The sequence below is a fragment of the Rattus norvegicus genome, chromosome 1 (assembly GCF_036323735.1).
Source record: "Rattus norvegicus strain BN/NHsdMcwi chromosome 1, GRCr8, whole genome shotgun sequence".
In the NCBI taxonomy this organism is placed as follows: Eukaryota; Metazoa; Chordata; class Mammalia; order Rodentia; family Muridae; genus Rattus; species Rattus norvegicus.
This window is the reverse complement of record NC_086019.1, coordinates 17,972,720-17,992,612: the sequence shown is the minus strand read 5'-3', so window position 1 is coordinate 17,992,612 and position 19,893 is coordinate 17,972,720. Positions and strand designations below refer to the sequence as shown.

Genomic DNA, 19,893 nt, shown 5'->3' with positions numbered 1-19,893 from the left:
CCAGCCAGAGGCACAGGTTCCTTCCAGCTTGTAGCTGTGCCTGGAGCAAACCCAGAGCTCAGGCCCCCCATCCACTCCTGCATCATCCAGTGGTAGCTTGACTCCCAGGAGCTCTAACATACCCAGGCTCTCAGAATCACAGGATCACAGAGACAGCTGGACTCTGAGAAGTTCTGACACAACTAGGATCCCAGGAGGGACAGGCTCCAATCAGTGACAGCCAGGGCAGGAGCACTAGACAGAATCAAATGTCAAAAGGCAAAGCCCAAGAACACAAGCAACAGAAACCAAGGCCACTTGGCCTCATCAGAACCCAGTTCTCCCACCACAGCAAATCCTGGATGCCCAAACGCACCGGAAAAGCAATATTCAGATTTAAAATAACACCTTATGATGACAGAGGACTTTAGGAAGGACATAGATAACTCACTTAAAGGAATACAGGAGAACACAGGCAAACAAGTAGAAGCCCTTAAAGAGGAAACACAAAAATCCCTTAAAGAGTTACATGAGAAAAAAAAAAGTTACAGGAAAACACAAGCAAACAGGTGAAGGAATTGAACCATCCAGGATTTAAAATTGGAAATAGAAACAATAAAGAAAGCACAAAGGGAGACAACCCTGGAGATAGAAAACCTAGGAAAGAGATCAGGAGTCATAGATGTGAGCATCACCAACAGAATACAAGAGATATAAGAGAGAATCTCAGAAGCAGAAGATTCTATAGAAAACATTGACAAAATCATCAAAGATAATGTAAAACGGAAAAAGCTCCTAACCCGAAACATGCAAGAAATCCAGGACACAATGAGAAGATCAAACCTAAGGATAATAGGTATAGAAGAGAGAGAAGATTCCCAACTTAAAGGGCCAGTAAATATCTTCAACAAAATTATAGCAGAAAACTTCCCTAACCTAAAGAAAGAGATACCCATAGGCATACAAGAAGCCTACAGAACTGCAAACAGATTGGACCAGAAAAGAAACACCTCCCGTCACATAATAGTCAAAACACCAAATGCACAAAATAAAGAAAGAATATTAAAAGCAGTAAGGGAAAAAGGTCAAGTAACATATAAAGGCAGACCTATCAGAATCACACCAGACTTCTCGCCAGAAACTATGAAGGCCAGAAGATCCTGGACAGATGTCATACAGACCCTAAGAGAACACAAATGCCAGCCCAGGTTACTGTATCCTGCAAAACTCTCAATTAACATAGATGGAGAAACCAAGATACTCCATGAGAAGACCAAATTAACACGTATTTTTCCACAAATCCAGGCCTACAAAAGGATAATAGATGAAAAACTCCAACACAACAAGGGAAACTACACCCTGGAAAAAAGCAAGAAAATAATCTTCTGTCAACTAATGCAAAGGAAGAGAGTCACACAAACTTAACTCCACCTCTAACAACAAAGATAACAGGAAGCAACAGTCACTGTTCCTTAGTATCTCTCAACATCAATGGACTCAATTCCCCAATAAAAAGACATAGACTGACAGCCTAGATACGTAAAAAGGACCCAGCACTTTGCTGCATGCAGGAAAGACAGCTCAGAGACAAAGACCTCAAAGTAAAAAGCTGGAAAAAAAATTTTTTCCGGAGCAATTGGTCCCAAGAAACAAGCTAGAGGAGCCATTCTAATGTAGAATAAAATTGACTTTCAACCAAAAGTTATCAAAAAAGATAAGGAAGGACACTTCATATTCATCAAAAGAAAAAAATCTACCAAGATAAGGGCACCCACATTCATTAAAGACACTTTACTAAAGCTCAAAGCACATATTGCACCTCACACAATAATAGTGGGAGACCTCAACACCCCAGTCTCAGCAATGGACAGATCATGGAAACAGAACTGAACAGAGACACAGTGAGACTAGCAGAAGTTATGAACCAAATGGACTTAACAGATATCTATAGAACATTTCATCCTAAAAGAAAACACTACTATCTTCTTCTCAGCACCTCATGGCACCTAACTGGTCATAAAACAGGCCTCGACAGGTACAAGAAGACTGAAATAACCCCACCCATCCTGTCAGATCACCACAGACTAAAGCTGGTACATGGGTGGAAAAGGCTGTGGTTACAATCAGAGCAAAGGTCATGAACGTTTTTCCCTCATGGACTAACTCAAAGGTCGGATAAACTCAGCTTCGACTGAGTCAAAATGTTTTGATAGGTAAGTCAACTTAAGGTTGTTTTCTATCAGATCTATAAAGTTTCTGAGTAACCTAGGAATAGAATGTTCTTAGCAAGTTTCACCTCAGCCGACAGCCACACAATGCTTCTGATTAAAGGATCACGGTATGAGAGCCATCACGGGGCCGTGCACCCCACAGAATATTCAGGGTCTATACAGCAGACTGCGAGGCTGGGATTCTTCAGCAGGGCAGCAGGGTAGGAGGTGCGCACCTGCCATCCCCGGGGTCTGGAGGACTTTGCTACACGGCAAGTTCAAGGCCAGCCTCAGCTATACAGCGAAACCCTAAAAAATGAATCAAGGAAAAGAGCCAGAAAAGAGGGTCTATGAAATGTGGGAAGTCCTGCCTTTTCTAACTTCTAAAATGTCTGAAGTCCTGAAGTCCCAGCTCGGCTAAGGCATCAGATAACCTAAATGTCTTTGACTTGAGAAATGGCCCAACGAATCACCATTAAATCAATAACCCTTTCAAGTTTGTTGTTGACACTTTGAAGGAAATTGGAGTCTTATTCATAAAAGAGTACAGCCTGTCTGTATAGAAGACATGGTCAGTAATCAATTCCAAAAGAATGAAAACCCAAGGTGCGGTTAGAAGCGGCTAAGACTAAACTTGGCTCACCATTAGCATAAAAAGCAAAACAATTCTCACTACTGAGAAAACTCTTGGGTGAAAAGATCCCCCAGTGTCCAAGGCTCATCTGCTGATGGGGCAGAGACCCCCTCATAGATGTTTAAGAAATGAGATCCATTTTTGCAAGGCATTCAAACTAAGGCATTTTATTAGCTGGCTTTTCAACTTAAATAGTATCTTTGTGACCTAAGAACAGGTGTCCGTCACTTCCCATCACACTCCAGAAGGCAGACTAGATGGACGGTTTCATTTTCAGCACAAAATAGCTTTACTCTGTTACCTTCACTAAATCTTTTCTTAGTGTTAACCAAAAAAAGCACCAGGTCACAGATGGACTCTCCCAGCCCCAGTAAGATAGGCTTCCTTAGAACACACACAGCAGGAGAGTGAAAACAGAGGCTTCTGGTTTTGGCTTGGCTGGAGGTTGAGTCCACTGAGTTAAGTGTCTTCTGATCTTCACAGTCTCAGCACAACAAATGCATTTACTGCCACCGCAAAAGGAAGGAACGAGAGTCCAATGCTGGCAGCCTGGAAGCCGGCAGCCTGGAAGCCGTGCGGGAGTGATCGTTAATACTGGTGGGCAGCTACCTGAACTTTAGTTTCTCTCATCTACACAATCATGACTGCATGCCGTTTCCTTAGCTGCACCACTGAGTGCTTCAGGGGCTGTCTCATCTGGAAACGTGGGGAGGACTGGACCGTCACTCTTTTATCTGTAAAATGAAGAAGAAGAAGATGATGCCGCTAGCATTTGACTCTTTACAACAACTGCGTGAGCCATTCCTCCCCTCACGAGTTCTCCCCACCGCTGGCCTGATACTTAGGCTTTTTTATTTTAAGATAAAATATTCATATTGCTTATGAGAATGTAGAAAAAATTCCAACTACTGAAACTTCAGTAGTTCTGTTCTGGCTATCGACTTCAAATGTCACTGCATTTGTCATATACAAGAGACATGTTTCAGAAAATGTTTATAGCTACATTAATTCAATTTTTTGGATGAATTATTTAAAATCACTGGAAGCCATTAATTTAAAGAAATATGGCTTCTACTAAGTAAAATCGGGACTCCATTCATCTGCCTGTAATGAGAAAAGCATTTGATACTTTTCTCCTCTTATCATTTAAAAACTATTTTAGTATAAATTTTAATTCCTTGTTCCAATATCATATATTCCCTTAAGCCATAAAACACCTCAGCAATGACCTTTGCCAGGTGAAACAGACAGACAGAGATAACTGGACACAGCAGATACCTCAGTGACAACGCCAGCAGCTACCGTGGAGCCACCATAACGCAGCATAAACCGCCCCAGCTCCTTGAAGTCTTTGTAGAGCTCGAGAGCCACTGGTCTTTGTGTCTGCAGCTCTACCAAGGCATTCTGGCCCTTGGTCAACAACCTGTTAGGAGTACAGGGGAAAAGAAGGGACAGATGACCACTGGAAAGGTGAGCGGTTCACACTCAGTCTTCCAAATCCAGGAGAAAAAGTTGCATACGTGTATGTTTTAAAAGGCAAGCATATGCCTTTGAATTTTTCTGGGCTAAAAGAAACTAAAGTAATTCTAGATTTAAGAACCATTAGGTAGATCTCAGGGGTGTGTGTGTGTGTAAGCCAATCTTAAAATACACCTCTCTCCCCTCTTCAGGCCCACTACATCCTATCCCCATAATGCTCAAACACCCATCTCAATCCAAGCTACGTTACCATTCCCTGGGGAAGTCTAGAAGTTTAGCTGTTTAATAAAGTAAATGATACCAGTTTAATATCAGGATGCTAACACTTAATCCTTTTTATAAATGTACTATTTAATTTTGCAGTTTGGGGATTCACCCATGGGCTTCACACGTGCTAAGTGTATTGTACTAGACCTTGTAGCAGATACAGGGGGGAAACTCAAGAGTAGACACATGAGCCAACATCAACTGAAAAGACCTCCACATACTTGTCTGGGTCACACAGGCCAGACACAACCCCACATGCAAGAGCCTATGTATCACTACGTCAGATAAGAATCCTACTTCAGAGCCCAGCATGGCTGTCCTTTAGGGGCTCTTCCCAACAGCTGACTCAGAGGACTGCAGAGACTCACAGCCAAACAGTGCAAGGAGCGTGGGACTCTTATGGAAGACCAGGGGGAAGGACTGCAGGCCCTGAGGGGGGACATAGGAACTCCACAGGAAGACGGACAGAGTCAACTAACCTGGACCCTTGGGGCTCTCAGAGACTGAACCACCAACCAAAGAACATACCCAAGCTGGACCTTGGCCTCCCTGCACATAGCAGACATGTACTCTGGTTTTCATGAGAGTCCTGAACAACTGGAGTGAGAGCTGTCCCTAAAGTTATTGCCTGTCTGTGAGATATGTGCTTCCTGCCGTGCTGCCTTGTCTGCTCTCAGTGGGAGAGGAAGTGCCTAGCCCTGCAGAGACCTGATGTGGGAGGGTCAGGGGAGGATACCCAGGGGGCCTCCACCCTCAGAGGACAAGGGGAGGGAGGAGGAAAGGAAGGATTGTTGGAGGGGGAGACTGGGAGGAGGAGCAGTGAGCAGGATATAAAGTGAATAAAAAGAAAATGAAAAAGAAAATATGGCACAGTTGCCATTAAAAGAAAAAAGAAAAAGGAAAAAGGAAAGAATCCTGTCTCTGTGCCTTGTAAGGCGTGTCACTTCCCTGCTTCGTGTGGTTGCTGAGGATCTAACACGCAGGAAGACACACACGACAGCCTAGAAAACATGGATCTTCTAGTGTAGTGCTTCCCAGGTCACTGGCGTGAGAAGCTAAGGACTCCTTCAAGAGAGAGGCAGAGCAGCCCTTCCCTCTGCTCCTGAGTGTGGAGACTGTCTTCACAGGCGGTCAGCACAGTACCAGGCCTTGCACAGGTGCAGAAGGTGAGAGAGGAAGGGGATTTTGGGTGGGATTCCCCATGGGCTCAAGATGAGGGAAACTCCAAATTGCAGGCAGCCAAGCAAACTGGGATGGCCTGAACTTGTACCAAGTAAGAGTCTGTATTTTGCAATATGTACTTGCATTATTTTATTTTTATTACAGTTGGCTTAGTTTCTCAGAAAGTACTTCCTGTGTCAGTCAAAGAACTGTGCAGCCTCAGACTAGACACTAGGCAATAATCTGAAAACCGACATGGAGGTGATCACTGCAGTGGAAGGGTATGTGGACGGGGGCAAACTTCCTCCCAGGGTGGAAAAGGAAGGTGCTAGGGACATGCAGAGACCCTTCTCTTAGACTAGGGACAAGCTCACAGCACAGATGACAGAGGCAAGGGAAGCACAAGACTGAAATCTAAAACAAGGCCAACAAAGTGAAATTCATCTTTAAGAACGTAGGACTTGGGGGTGCAGAGACGGCTCAGTGGTTAAGGACCAGACTTGGGTCCCCGTCCTTACACAGCAAGCACACAGTACATCAGCTGAGCCATCACTGGTCCCTTAAAGAGTTATTTATGTATTATTTTTTAATCAGTCACTAAAAAGTGATCAGTAGAAAAGGTAATTTGGATCCCACTTATCCCAGCACACACTTGAGCTTCCCTGTAAGGAAGTGCTTACACGTTAGTGTCTATCTACAGTTTCTGCATTGGAACACTCACTTGGGCTTCTTCTTTGTGACTTCACCGGTACTTTTGTTTAGGACACTAATCAATCGCTTAATAACAGCAGGCTCACTGACGGTTTGGTAGTGTAACAGCACCTAAAACAGACAGACAGACAGAATGGGAATACTGAAGACTTGCTATAGCAGTTCCAGCCTTTGGAACTCACCAGTCACCACAGCTCCGTCAAGTCCTACGCTAGTGAGGGGCTCCTTCCCATCTCTAGCCTGCACCCAGAGTGAACTTCAGTGGGCTATATAGACAGCCTTGCTGCCCCCTTCCCTTGGGATAGCTGAAGAGGACAGGACCTGGGGAACATGGGAAAGGTGAAGAGCGGCTGCTGTTTCTAACACTCACCACCATGGCGGCATCACAAGGAGCCGCAGGTAAAGGCTCTAAGAGGCTAAGCTTTCCTTCCCATCTGTCTCCTTCCCATCTTTCACAGCACTGGGACAGGGTGAGAGAAGGGGCTTAGAAAGAAGCACAGATGTTTAGCAACTGAACTGCTTCATCACGGGCACCGAGGGAGGGAGGAGGAGCCATCATGTTCAGCAGTGATCACTACACCATTCTTGGGCAACAAGAATAAAATATCCCATGTGCAGACACAATGACGGAGAACAACATTTATAAGCATCCCTGAGTACCAAGCACCGTGGGACAGAATGTATAGGCAAAGGTTTTATTTATATAGGAGATTAGACAGGGTTTAAAGTGTAACAAACGAGGGTTCAATCACTTTCACCTGGACAAAGTTCCTTAGCTTATCCACTTAAGGTTCCACACACTGAAATGAAGACGCTCAGACGTCACGTGGCATCAACAGCAGCCAGCACAGGGGAATGCCCACATCCAGGAGACCATCTCTGACCACCCGCCCTGTCAGCTGACCTTAGATGATGACATCATACACTGACTATTGGGACTGCGTTTTAACATGAAGGGAAACAGCAGAACCTGGTCAGTTATTTGGCTATGGAACTTATGTCGCCTGAAACAGTTGAAACTACGAGTCCCTGGCTCTTCCCATGTTGGCTTACTGAGAGTCCTACAGAAATAACATGGGCACAATTCTCTATTTTATAAAGAAACTTTTTTTTTTCTTTTTTTCGGAGCTGGGGACCGAACCCAGGGCCTTGCGCTTGCTAGGCAAGTGCTCTACCACTGAGCTAAATCCCCAACCCCAAGAAACTTTTACAAAGGAAAAAAGGGGAAGCTTTGGCAGTCAAAGTCAAAACACAGGTGACTATCCTTCCTCAAATAACCTGCTTTGAGTGTTAGCAGCCTGCCTAACGTCTGAGAACAGTGCAAGACCACATTCTCAGAGAACAGCAAGGCCACCACACTTTCAATGCTTTCTGAGCATCATTCGGGGCCATTCGGTTTGTGGAAGCAGACGTGTTACATCTGGAATTTCCGAACCACAATGGTGTGCACTTGTGGAAAAGAGACGCAGCTGGCGGTAGAGGGCTTGCACACTAGGCATTGGGTCCTATCCCCCATCCTGGAAGAAGAGTGAATAAAGGAGATAACAATTGTGAGGGGTGTGAATGTCAGGCCTAGACTTTGGGAACCTTCTATAAGTCATATCAAGAGCAGTAATGGCACCGAAACTCTAGTACTCCAAAAAGGTAAAACACCTTTCTTCTTTAATGGTACTGCATGATGTGAGGTGCAAAGACTTCAAAGGAAGTAATTCCTCAGCAGGCAGATGGCAGCCACATGCTGCAAAGAGGAGGCCAATTCCAAGTATTCAATGGCTATAGGTCTTAACATGTACACTGAGAGGTAAGTGCAAGATCTAAGAGACATCGCTTCAGGACCAGAGTCCCCACTAGCCTCACACAGGACTATGTCTTCATGGCCTCCCAAACAGCAGAGAAAAGACACATGTGACCTCCCTCCCACCACTTGCTGAGCTGTATGTGGGTCCTAGAGTAACCCCAGGACTGACCAATGGGCTGTGAACAGACGGGATTGGGTTCCATGTTTCCGTCTTTCTCTACAGCATCGTGTATTATCTAAGACGGAAATTTGTCAGACATAGCTGAGATATCTATTCGCAAACAAGAGAATTTACTGTATATCACCCTGATGTATAAATATCATATATAAGAGCAAACTCATTCATAATGCAGGAGTTCACAATCTGCAGCACTGTGTTAATGGGAAAGTGCATCATGTCTCATGGTGAAAGTGACGATAGCCTGGGTCCTGGTCACCCAGTAACAACCAAACAAGAGTCTCTACTTTGTCTGTAAATATGGACAATGCTAACACAGGTGCAGAACCTCTACCCAATTCTCAGAGCCCCCAAATCTGAAAACTGAAAAGTCCTTCTCCTAAATCTACTACAAACCTATTCATGCAATTAGGTGCAGGGTGTTTCATGTGTAACTGACATTAGTAAGTTACAACAGAAGCAGTATGTTTCAGACACAGTGGTGGGTGTTGCTTCATGTTGTCTCTTCCTATGAAGAGTTCTAAACAGCATGTGTGCATTCAGTGTTCTGATAAAATCCTTAGTATTTCTGAATTCTGAAAGACACTGGCTTGAGAGCGTCAGGGATTGACCTTTGCTTCATCGGTGATTATGAGACCCAAACCATCTAGTGCTTTACTACGTTTTTATGTTAGGCAACAAAATAATCTTCCTCAAGTAGCCTTTAAAAAAAAAAATCAGCAAATATATGATCATCTGAGATTGCACAAAGGTGCGGACATTATTCACTGGGGAACTAACAAGTTGTTTTCTTTTCTTTTTCTTTGAACAGATGCTGCTAGGAAACTGGATGAGCGAACTCAAAGAACTGAGTGGCAGTGCAGCTCTGCTCAGCAGCACACAACCAACCACAAAGGGACCTTGGCCTAACGCACAAGACAAACCACAGCGCTGGAAAAGAAAACCCAGGCAAAGGCTTCGTGATGCTGCCTTCGTGATGGTGGCTTTGACACTGAGCTCATGGACTTGCCACCAAAGGGCACAGCTAAGAAAAAGAAACTGGATTTCTTCAAAACTAAAAGTGTATCACACTGCAGACACTAAAAGAGTGAGAAGACAACTGCTTACTAGAATATCCTCCAGAACTATGCTCAGGCTTTGCACCAAGATGGTGCCAAAATGGAGGAAGGAAGCTCCTGCCCCTCCCGAAGCCAAAGCCAAAGCGAAGGCCTTGAAAGCTAAGAAAGCAGAGCTGAAAGACGTCCACAGCCACAAAAATAAGATCTGAACGTCACCCACCTTCCAGTGGCCCAAGACCCTGCGGCTCAGAGGCAGCCAAAATATCCTTGAAAGAGTGCACCCAGGAGAAACAAGCTTGACCACCATGCTGTCATCAAATTCCCCCTGACCACCAAGTCAGCCTTGAAGACAGAGCACAACAGGCTTGTGCTCATTATGGATGTCAAGGCCAACAAACACCAGATCACACAGGCCGTGAAGAAACTCTGACATTGATGTGGCCAAAGTCAACACCCTGATAAGGCCTGACAGAGAGAAGGAGGCGCATGTTCACTTGACTCCTGGTTATGATGCTCTACATGGTGCTAATAAGACTGGAATCGATCAAGCCAGTCAGAGGGCCTCCCAGTACCTGAGATGCATGACTCCGCCGCTGGCCTTCTCTTCCCCAACTGGAGAATACAGGCCTTCTGGTTGCTGCCCTCACGGAGAGCTGATACCCAGCCCCAAGGAGAGACTTCAGGCCCGAGACCACAGGTAAGACCAACTTTTCTGCTCAAAGTGACCTGCCTGGTGGACTTAGGACACACAAAGGCGAAATTCCTCTGGGACCAGACACTTCTGGTTTCTAGCTGACGCCCGAACCTCGCTGATCCTAGCCCACAGCTCCCTGCTCCCAAACCCTGTGGGAGAGAGAGCTCATCATCTAAACGTGTAGGCAATCCTCAGACTGCAGGGCAGGAGAGACCGCCACTTCTACCCACCTTTGCCCACATTCTAGGCCCAAGAGGAAACTATATAGGGCCTCTGGGAACAGGAATATAGGAGCAGTCAAGCTGCAAGAGCCCTGTGATCCAGACAGGGACTGGATCTGAACGGACCCAGTCAAACAGCTCCCTGCACCCAACTCCCGTGGGAGGGAGAGCTAGACCTTCAGAAGGTCAGACACACCTGGGAAACCAGAGGAGACTACTCTCTGACCACATATCTGACTCTAGAGGAAAACACCTAACGCCATCAGGGGCTGCTGCGCACAGGGACCCAGAAGTAGGGGCAGGACTCTCTGGTTGCTGCCCTCACAGAGAGCTGAAACCGAACCCTGAGGAGCGACATCAGGCCTGAGACCAGAGGTAAAAACAACTCTTCTGCTCCAATTGACCTGCCTGGTGGACTCAGGACACACGGCCACAGGAACACCTGAAGACCAGTAAACAGGAACGAGTACACGCCTGAAAGCAGAACACTCTGTTCCCATAACTGGCTGAAAGAAAACAGGAAAACAGGTCTACAGCACTCCTGACACACAGGCCTATAGGACAGTCTAGCCACTGTCAAAATAACAGAACAAGGTAACACCAGAGATAACCTGATGGCGAGAGGCAAACGCAGGAACCCAAGCAACAGAAACCAAGACTACATGGCATCATCGGAGCCCAATTCTCCCACCAAAGGAAACACTGAATATCCAAAAACACCAGAAAAGCAAGATCTAGATTTAAAATCATATTTGATCATAATGATGGAGGACTTTAAGAAGGACATAAAGAACTCCCTTAGAGAAATACAGGAATACACAAGTAAACAAGTAGAAGTCCTTAGAGAGGAAACACAAAAATCCCAAAAACAATCACAGGAAAACACAATCAAACAGGTAAAGAAAATGAAAATGGAAATAGAAACAATGAAGAAAGCACAAAGGGAGACAACCCTGGATATAGAGAACCAAAGGAAGACACAAGGAACTGTAGATACAAGACTCACCAACAGAATACAAGGGATAGAAGAGAGAATCTCAGGAGCAGAAGATTCCATAGTAATCATCGACACAACTGTCAAATATAATGTAAAACAGAAAAATCTCCTGGCCCAAAACATACAGGAAATCCAGGACTCAATGAGAAGATCAAACCTAAGGATGATAGGTATACAAGAAAGTGAAGATTCCCAGCTCAAAGGTCCAGTAAATATCTTCAACAAAATCATAGAAGGAAACTTCCCTAACCTAAAGAAAGAGATACCCATAGGCATACAAGAAGCCTACAGAACTCCAAATAGATTGGACCGGAAAAGTAACTCCTCCTGTCACATAATAGTCAAAACACCAAATGCACAAAACAAAGAAAGAATATTAAAAGCAGTAAGGGAAAAGGGTCAAATAACATATAAAGGCAGACTTATCAGAATTACAGCAGACTTCTCACCAGAGACTATGAAAGCCAGAAGATCCCGGACAGATGTCATACAGACCCTAAGAGAACACAAATAAATGCCAGCCTAGGTTACTGTATCCAGCAAAACTCTCAATTAACATAGATGGAGAAACCAAGATACTCCATGACCAAAACAAATTTACACAATATCTTTCTACAAACCCAGCCCTACAAAGGATAATAAATGGTAAAACCCAAAACAAGGAGGCAAGCTACACCCTAGAAAAAGCAAGAAACTAATTGTCTTGGCAACAAAACAAAGAGAAAACAAACGCACGAACATAATATCACCTCCAAATATGAAGATAACAGGAAGTAACAATCACTATTTCTTAATATCTCTCAACATCAATGGACTTGATTCCCCAATAAGAAGACACAGATTAACAAACTGGATACGTAATGAGGACCCAGCATTTTGCTGCCTACAGGAAACACACCTCAAAGACAAAGACAGATACTACCTCAGAGTAAAAGGCTGGAAAACAACTTTCCAAGCAAATGGTCTGAAAAAGCAAGCTGGAGTAGCCAATCTAATATTGAATAAAATCGATTTTCAATCAAAACTCATCAAAAAAGATAAGGAAGGATACTTCATACCCATTAAAGGAAAAAATCATCCACCAAGATGAAATCTCAATCCTAAATATCTATGCTCTAAATACAAGGGCATAAAAGAAACCTTACTAAAGCTCAAAGCACACATTGCACCTTACACAATAATAGTAGGAGATTTCAACAGCCCTCTTTCATCAATGGCAGATCATGGAAACAGAAATTAAACAGAGAGATAGACAGACTAAGAGAAGTTATGAAACAAATGGACTTAACAGATATTTATAGAACATTCTATCCTAAAACAAAAGGATATACCTTCTTCTCACCACCTCATGGTATTTTCTCCAAAACTGACCATATAATTGGTCATAAAACAGGCCTCAACAGGTACAGAAAGATAGAAATAATCCCATGCGTGCTATCGGACCACCACGGCCTAAAACTGGTCTTCAATAACAATAAGGGAAGAATGCCCACATATACGTGGAAATTGAACAATGCTCTACTCAATGATAACCTGGTCAAGAAAGAAATAAAGAAAGAAATTAAAGACTTCTTAGAATTTAATGAAAATGAAGGTACAACATACTCAAACTTATGGGACACAATGAAAGCTGTGCTAAGAGGAAAACTCATACCTCTGAGTGCCTGCAGAAAGAAACAGGAGAGAGCATATGTCAGCAGCTTGACAGCACACCTAAAAGCTCTAGAACAAAAATAAGCAAATACACCCAGGAGGAGTAGAAGGCAGGAAATAATCAAACTCAGAGCTGAAATCAACCAAGTAGAAACAAAAAGGACCATAGAAAGAATCAACAGAACCAAAAGTTGGTTCTTTGAGAAAATCAAAAAGATAGATAAACCCTTAGCCAGACTAACGAGAGGACACAGAGTGTGTCCAAATTAACAAAATCAGAAATGAAAAGGGAGACATAACTACAGATTCAGAGGAAATTCAAAAAATCATCAGATCTTACTATAAAAACCTATATTCAACAAAACTTGAAAATCTGGAGGAAATGGACAATTTCCTAGACAGATACCAGGTACCGAAGTTAAATCAGGAACAGATAAACCAGTTAAACAACCCCATAACTCCTAAGGAAATAGAAGCAGTCATTAAAGGTCTCCCAACCAAAAAGAGCCCAGGTCCAGACGGGTTTAGTGCAGAATTCTATCAGACCTTCATAGAAGACCTCATACCAATACTATCCAGACGAAATTGAAACAGATGAAGCATTACCGAATTCCTTCTATGAAGTCACAATTACTCTTATACCTAAACCACACAATGACCCAACAAAGAAAGAGAACTTCAGACCAATTTCCCTTATGAATATCGACGCAAAAATACTGATTAAATTCTTGCAAACCAAATCCAAGAACACATCAAAACAATTATCCACTATGATCAAGTAGGCTTCATCCCAGGTATGCAGGGATGGTTTAATATACGGAAAACCATCAATGTATACCACTATATAAACAAACTGAAATATAAAAACCACATGATCATTTCATTAGATGCTGAGAAAGCATTTGACAAAATTCAACACCTCTTCATGATAAAAGTCCTGGAAAGAACAGGAATTCAAGGCCCATACCTAAACATAGTAAAAGCAATATACAGCAAACCAGTAGCTAATATTAAACTAAATGGAGAGAAACTTGAAGCAATGCCACTAAAATCAGGGACTAGACAAGGCTGCCCACTCTCTCCCTACTTATTCAATATAGTTCTCAAAGTCCTAGTCAGAGCAATCAAACAACAAAAGGAGGTCAAGGGAATACACATTGTAATGGAAGAAGTCAATCACTATTTGCAGATGATATGATAATATATTTAAGTGATTTCAAAAGTTCCACCAGAGAACTCCTAAACCTGATAAACAGCCAGCAAAGTGGCTAGGTATAAAATTAGCTCAAATAAATCAGTAGCCTTCCTCTACACAAAAGAGAAACAAGCAGAGAAAGAAATTAGGGAAACGACACCCTTCATAATAGACCCAAATAATATAAAGTACCTCGGTGTGACTTTAACCAAGCAAATGAAATATCTGTATGATAAGAACTTCAAGCCTGGGGCTGGAGAGATGGCTCAGTGGTTAAGAGCACCGACTGCTCTTCCAAAGGTCCTGAGTTCAATTCCCATCAACCACATGGTGGCTCACAACCATCTGTAAAGCGATCCGATGCCCTCTTCAGGTGTATCTGAAGACAGCTACAGTGTACTTGTATATAATAAATGAATAAATCTTTAAAAAAAAAAAAAAAAAAAAAAAGAACTTCCAGCCTCTGAGGAAAGAAATTGAAGATCTCAGAAGATGGAAAGATGCTCATGGATTGGCAGGATTAATATAGTAAAAATGGCCATTTTACCAAAAGCATTCTACAGATTCAAGGCAATCCCCATCAAAATTCCAATCCAATTCTCCAGAGTTAGAACAATTTCCAAATTCATCTGGAATAACAAAAAACCCAGGATAGCTATAACTATCCTCAACAATAAAAGGACTTCAGGGGGAATCACTATCCCTGAACTCAAGCAGTGTTACAGAGCAATAGTGATAAAAACTGCATAGTATTGGTACAGAGACAGACAGATAGACCAATGGAATAGAATTGAAGACCCAGAAATGAACCCACACACCTATGGTCACTTGATTTTTGACAAAGGAGCCAAAACCATCCAATGGAAAAAAGACAGCATTTTCAGCAAATGGTGCTGGTTCAACTGGAGGTCAACATGTAGAAGAATGCAGATCATGCTTATCACCCTGTACAAAGCTTAAGTCCAAGTGGATCAAGGACCTCCACATCAAACCAGATACACTCAAACTAATAGAAGAAAAACTAGGGAAGCATCTGGAACACATGGGCACTGGAAAAAATTTCCTGAACAAAACACCAATGGCTTATGCTCTAAGATCAAGAATCGACAAATGGGATCTCATAAAACTGAAAAGCTTCTGTAAGGCAAAGGACACTGTTGTTAGGACAAAATGACAACCAACAGATTGGGAAACGATCTATCCTATAACTGATAGAGGGCTTATATCCAAAATATACAAAGAACTCACAAAGTTAGACTGCAGGGAGACAAATAATCCTATTAAAAATGGGGTTCAGAGCTAAACAAAGAATTCATAGCTGAGGAATGCCGAATGGCTGAGAAGCACCTAAAGAAATGTTCAACATCTTTAGTCATAAGGGAAATGCAAATCACTGAGATCCCACCTTACACCAGTGAGAATGGCTAAGATCAAAAACTCCAGTGTCAGCAGATGCTGGCGAGGATGCGGAGAAAGAGGAACACTCCTCCATTGTTGGTAGGATTGCAGACTGGTACAACCATTCTGGAAATCAATCTGGAGGTTGCTCAGAAAATTGGACATTGCACTACCTGAGGACCCAGCTATACCTCTCTTGGGCATATACCCAAAAGATGCTCCAACATATAACAAAGACACATGCTCCACTATGTTCATAGCAGCCTTATTTATAATAGCCAGAAGCTGGAAAGAACCCAGATGCCCTTCAATAGAGGAATGGATACAGAAAATGTGGTACATCTACACAATGGAATATTACTCAGCTATCAAAAACAATGACTTTATGAAATCCATAGGCAAATGGACGGAACTGGAAAATATCATCCTGAGTGAGGTAACCCAATCACAGAAAAACACACATGGTATGCACTCATTGATAAGTGGATATTAGCCCAAATGCTCGAATTACCCTAGATGCACAGAACACATGAAACTCAAGAAGGATGACCAAAATGCGAATGCTTCACTCCTTCTTTAAAAGGGGAACAAGAATACCCTCGGGAGGGAATAGGGAAGCAAAGTTTAGAACAGAGGCAGAAGGAACACCCATTCAGAGCCTGCCCCACAAGTGGCCCATACATATACAGCCACCAAACTAGATAAGATGGATGAAGCAAAGAAGTGCAGGCTGACAGGAACCGGATGTAGATCTCTCCTGAGAGACACAGCCAGAATACAGCAAATACGTAGGCGAATGCCAGCAGCAAACCATTGAACTGAGAACGGGGCCCCCGCTGAAGGAATCAGAGAAAGAACTGGAAGAGCTTGAAGGGGCTCGAGACCCCACATGAACAACAATGCCAACCAACCAGAGCTTCCAGGGACTAAGCCACTACCTAAAGACTATACATGGACTGACCCTGGACTCTGACCTCATAGGTAGCAATGAATATCCTAGTAAGAGCACCAGTGGAAGGGGAAGCCCTGGGTCCTGCTAAGACTGAACCTCCAGTGAACGTGATTGTTGGGGGGAGGCGGTAATGGGGGAAGGATGGGGAGGGGAAGTGGTTAGGGGGATGTTGGCCAGGAAAGCGGGAAAGGAATAACATTTGAAATGTAAATAAGAAATACTCAAGTTAATAAAGATGGAGAAAAAAAAAACTGGACTCATTTAAAGTGAGTCCAGTTGGCTAATTCTAAATATATGCTTTTGTTCAACATAAAAAAAATTATAGTCAGAACAAGGGCTTTGGTTTGGGGTTATAAAGGTCTTGAGATGGACAGCAGTAATGGTTAAACAATACAGAGTATACAGAAGCACACACTTACCAAAGCAAATTTTCTTAGATGTAGTAACAACGAAAATATAAATTAAGTTTAATGTATCTTATAATTTCCTCTTTAAAAAATTAAGTGCTAACTAAAAGAACTTTAATTGTTTAAGAAGGGTTATCTTAATTTTCTTCTACTGCTGCAAGTAGATATGAGCACTTTTCCCATTCCAATTTGATCCTGATAGGCAGTACCACAGTGGTTCTCAACCTGTGGGTCGTGACCCCTCTGGAATGGAGTGCCCCTTTGACTAGCGTCCCATATCAGATGTCCTGTATATCAGATACTTACATTATGATTGATAACAGCAGCAAAATTATAGTTATGAAGTAGCAACAAAAATAATTCTAGGTTGGGGTCCCCACAGCAGGAGGAACTGTATTAAGGGTCTCAGTGTTAGGAAGGTGAGAAGCACTGCTGTATAGGCAGGAAGACAGTGTTACTCTTCAAAGTAAATGCTGCCATCTTGCCCTGCCTCCACTGGTGAACACTAACTACTCCATGGGCAAGCACAGACCCAATGACCTCGCTGTCCAGGAATCTGCTTCATTCATAAGTCCTAAATGGCTAACCACAGAATACTCAATTAAAACAACTCTTTTGGTGAAACTCTTTAAAAGGTGAAAAAAATACAATATGCTTATTAAAGTACGTAAATGTTTAATAAACACAATGAGTATTTATACAGAAATAAGAATCATACGTAAGTGAATCAATGCTTAAGTAAGTTTCTTCTGGTTCCTCAAACACCATCAAAGCTTTAGCAAGTTGAAAGCAATTCCTATTCCTACTTTACTTCACTTCTCTTGAGAGTTCCCAGGCTCAAGATCAAAATAAAAAGTAAAATTAGAATGATTAGTAAATTTGGGCTGCACGTCTTTCTAGATTGGAATAAGGTGTCAGTCTGACACACAATAGTACATACTTACATAAGTAATAACTTTTCTGGATTTATAAAAACAAGGGCTCTGTGCAGTGCCGTCAAGGCTGGGGACAAACCCTCTGAGAAGCCCTCTCTGCTGTCACGGAGCATCTGCACACTGACCTGACGGGGAAGGAACTGCCTGACTGTTAAGCTACAAATGCAGAGAACGGCATGAGAGTGCGGTCTTAAGTCCATGAGGACATACTGCAAGTGATTGGTCAGTAATACCTTGCAGACCAGTCACCTCACGCAGGGTCTGAAGGAGCTGCTTTAGCACAGCTGGAGCTCACAGCTGTGGAGAGAGCTCCCTCTGGGCACACCTGAAATCTGTGCACACATGCAGGGGGTGGTTCTGATGCTAAGGGCCTGCTCCCCAAGTGGTTTTTGATCTGTCAGTAAAGAAAGCCAGAGGCCAAATGCTGAGTGGAAGGTACAGACAGGCGAGGGGTCCCAGGACAGGCTAGGTGTGAATAGCCACTGAAGTTTAGGGCAGGTGGGAGGAGCAGAGACAAGAATTTCATTAAGGGCATGCTTTTCTAGGAAGGAGATAGCAATGCTCAGCAATTGTGCCCTAAGGCAAGTTGAAAAGGAACAAACTCTGTGTGAGTGTGTGTGTGTGTGTGTGTGTGTGTGTGTGTGTGTGTGCCTTTTATCTGTGGATTCAAGGGAAGCTGGGAGGGGCTGGTCGCAAAGACCAAACACATGCTGGGTCGATAGCATGTGAGCATGAAACAGGCTATCTACATATTAACAGAAGGTATCTATAGATTATGCAATTACTATTTTCTATATTTCTGTGGCTTTGTAACTGTTAATCTATCACTTTTGTAATCAAAAATACTGAAGACATATTAAACAAACCAGAATTTAAAAATACTAGTAAGCCTTACTATCCCATAAAAAGTCTATCATCCCCCAGCCCCAAAAAACTATATTATCAGCAGTTTGAATCAACTTATTATGAAAAAATACCTTCCCTTGAAAAAGTTCTCAAACTCAAGAATGAAATGTCTTCAGGGTTAAAAGCACTGGCTGCTCTTCCAGAGGACTGGGGTTCTACTGGGGTGGCCCTGTTTCTATGTATAAAATGCTAAATTCTGAACCTCAAATCAGGTTGCCATCCAGACCAGTGCATGCCCATGTACACTGCCTGGCCTTTGCTGTGCAAACCTTGCTCCCAGTTTAAAGTGACTAGTTAGTAAAAGGCCCGTGACTGGGCAGAGAGAAAGTGACTGGTTAGTAAAAGGCCCGTGACTGGGCAGAGAGAAATTGACTGGTTAGTAAAAGGCCTGTGACTGGGCAGAGAGAAATTGACTGGTTAGTAAAAGGCCCGTGACTGGGCAGAGAGAAATGCAGGACCCGAGAAGCAAGTGAGGGATCTTGAGAGCCCACAGGGGAGAAGGAAAGAGCAGGTGGAGAAGGGAGGAGGCCGCTGGACCAGGAGCGTGTGGTCGGAAGTGCATCCTGAGGACAGGCTGATAGAGCAAGAGTGGCCCAGGTGACACTCACACACAAGGTGACAAGGGCCATGGTTTGGATCCAGGTGAGAAGAGCATAGAGCCTGCCCAATCTAGACTCACAGCTAGTAAATAAAACGCTGCGTTTCTGTGTCTTTTACATGGGCTAGCTAGAACAAATATTTCATTAACAGATTTGATTCCCACAACTTCCTGCAACTCCAGTGCCAGGGACCTCATGCTCTTCTTACCTCTGTGGGCACACACATGGTATACCAACATACATGAGAACACGCACCCACACATAGAAAATAAGTGATATAGATAATATATAGATAGATGTATAGAATGTATCTATAGAATTATAATATACATACTATATATAAAATATATAGAGAATAGTGCATGCATGCATATATACATATACATATACACATACACATACACATACATATATATATTAAAGAACCAAAAAATTACTTTCGAATCCTAACTTCTTTTCCT

At 43.0% G+C, this 19,893-nt stretch overlaps 1 protein-coding gene and 1 pseudogene across 7 annotated transcripts in view; one reads left to right on the top strand and one right to left on the bottom strand.

The window, feature by feature from the left end:
- Nucleotides 1-2,961: 2,961 nt before the first annotated feature.
- Nucleotides 2,962-19,893, bottom strand: part of Hbs1l (HBS1-like translational GTPase) — a 77,513-nt gene continuing 60,581 nt past the window's right edge. For 4 of the 7 annotated variants that reach the window (XM_063285773.1, XM_063285777.1, XM_063285786.1 and 1 more), the window contains 2 exons: nucleotides 6,452-6,552; nucleotides 2,962-4,246 (listed from right to left, as the gene is read on the bottom strand). In XM_063285773.1, the coding sequence (XP_063141843.1) occupies nucleotides 4,042-4,246; nucleotides 6,452-6,552 (306 nt within the window). In that variant the 3' untranslated portion in view covers nucleotides 2,962-4,041. The remainder of the gene's footprint in view (nucleotides 4,247-6,451; nucleotides 6,553-19,893) is intronic. The other 3 variants (XM_039106903.2, XM_039106909.2, NM_001011934.1) reach the window with 2 other exon arrangements.
- Nucleotides 9,565-10,176, top strand: Rpl23a-ps3 (ribosomal protein L23a, pseudogene 3; annotated as a pseudogene).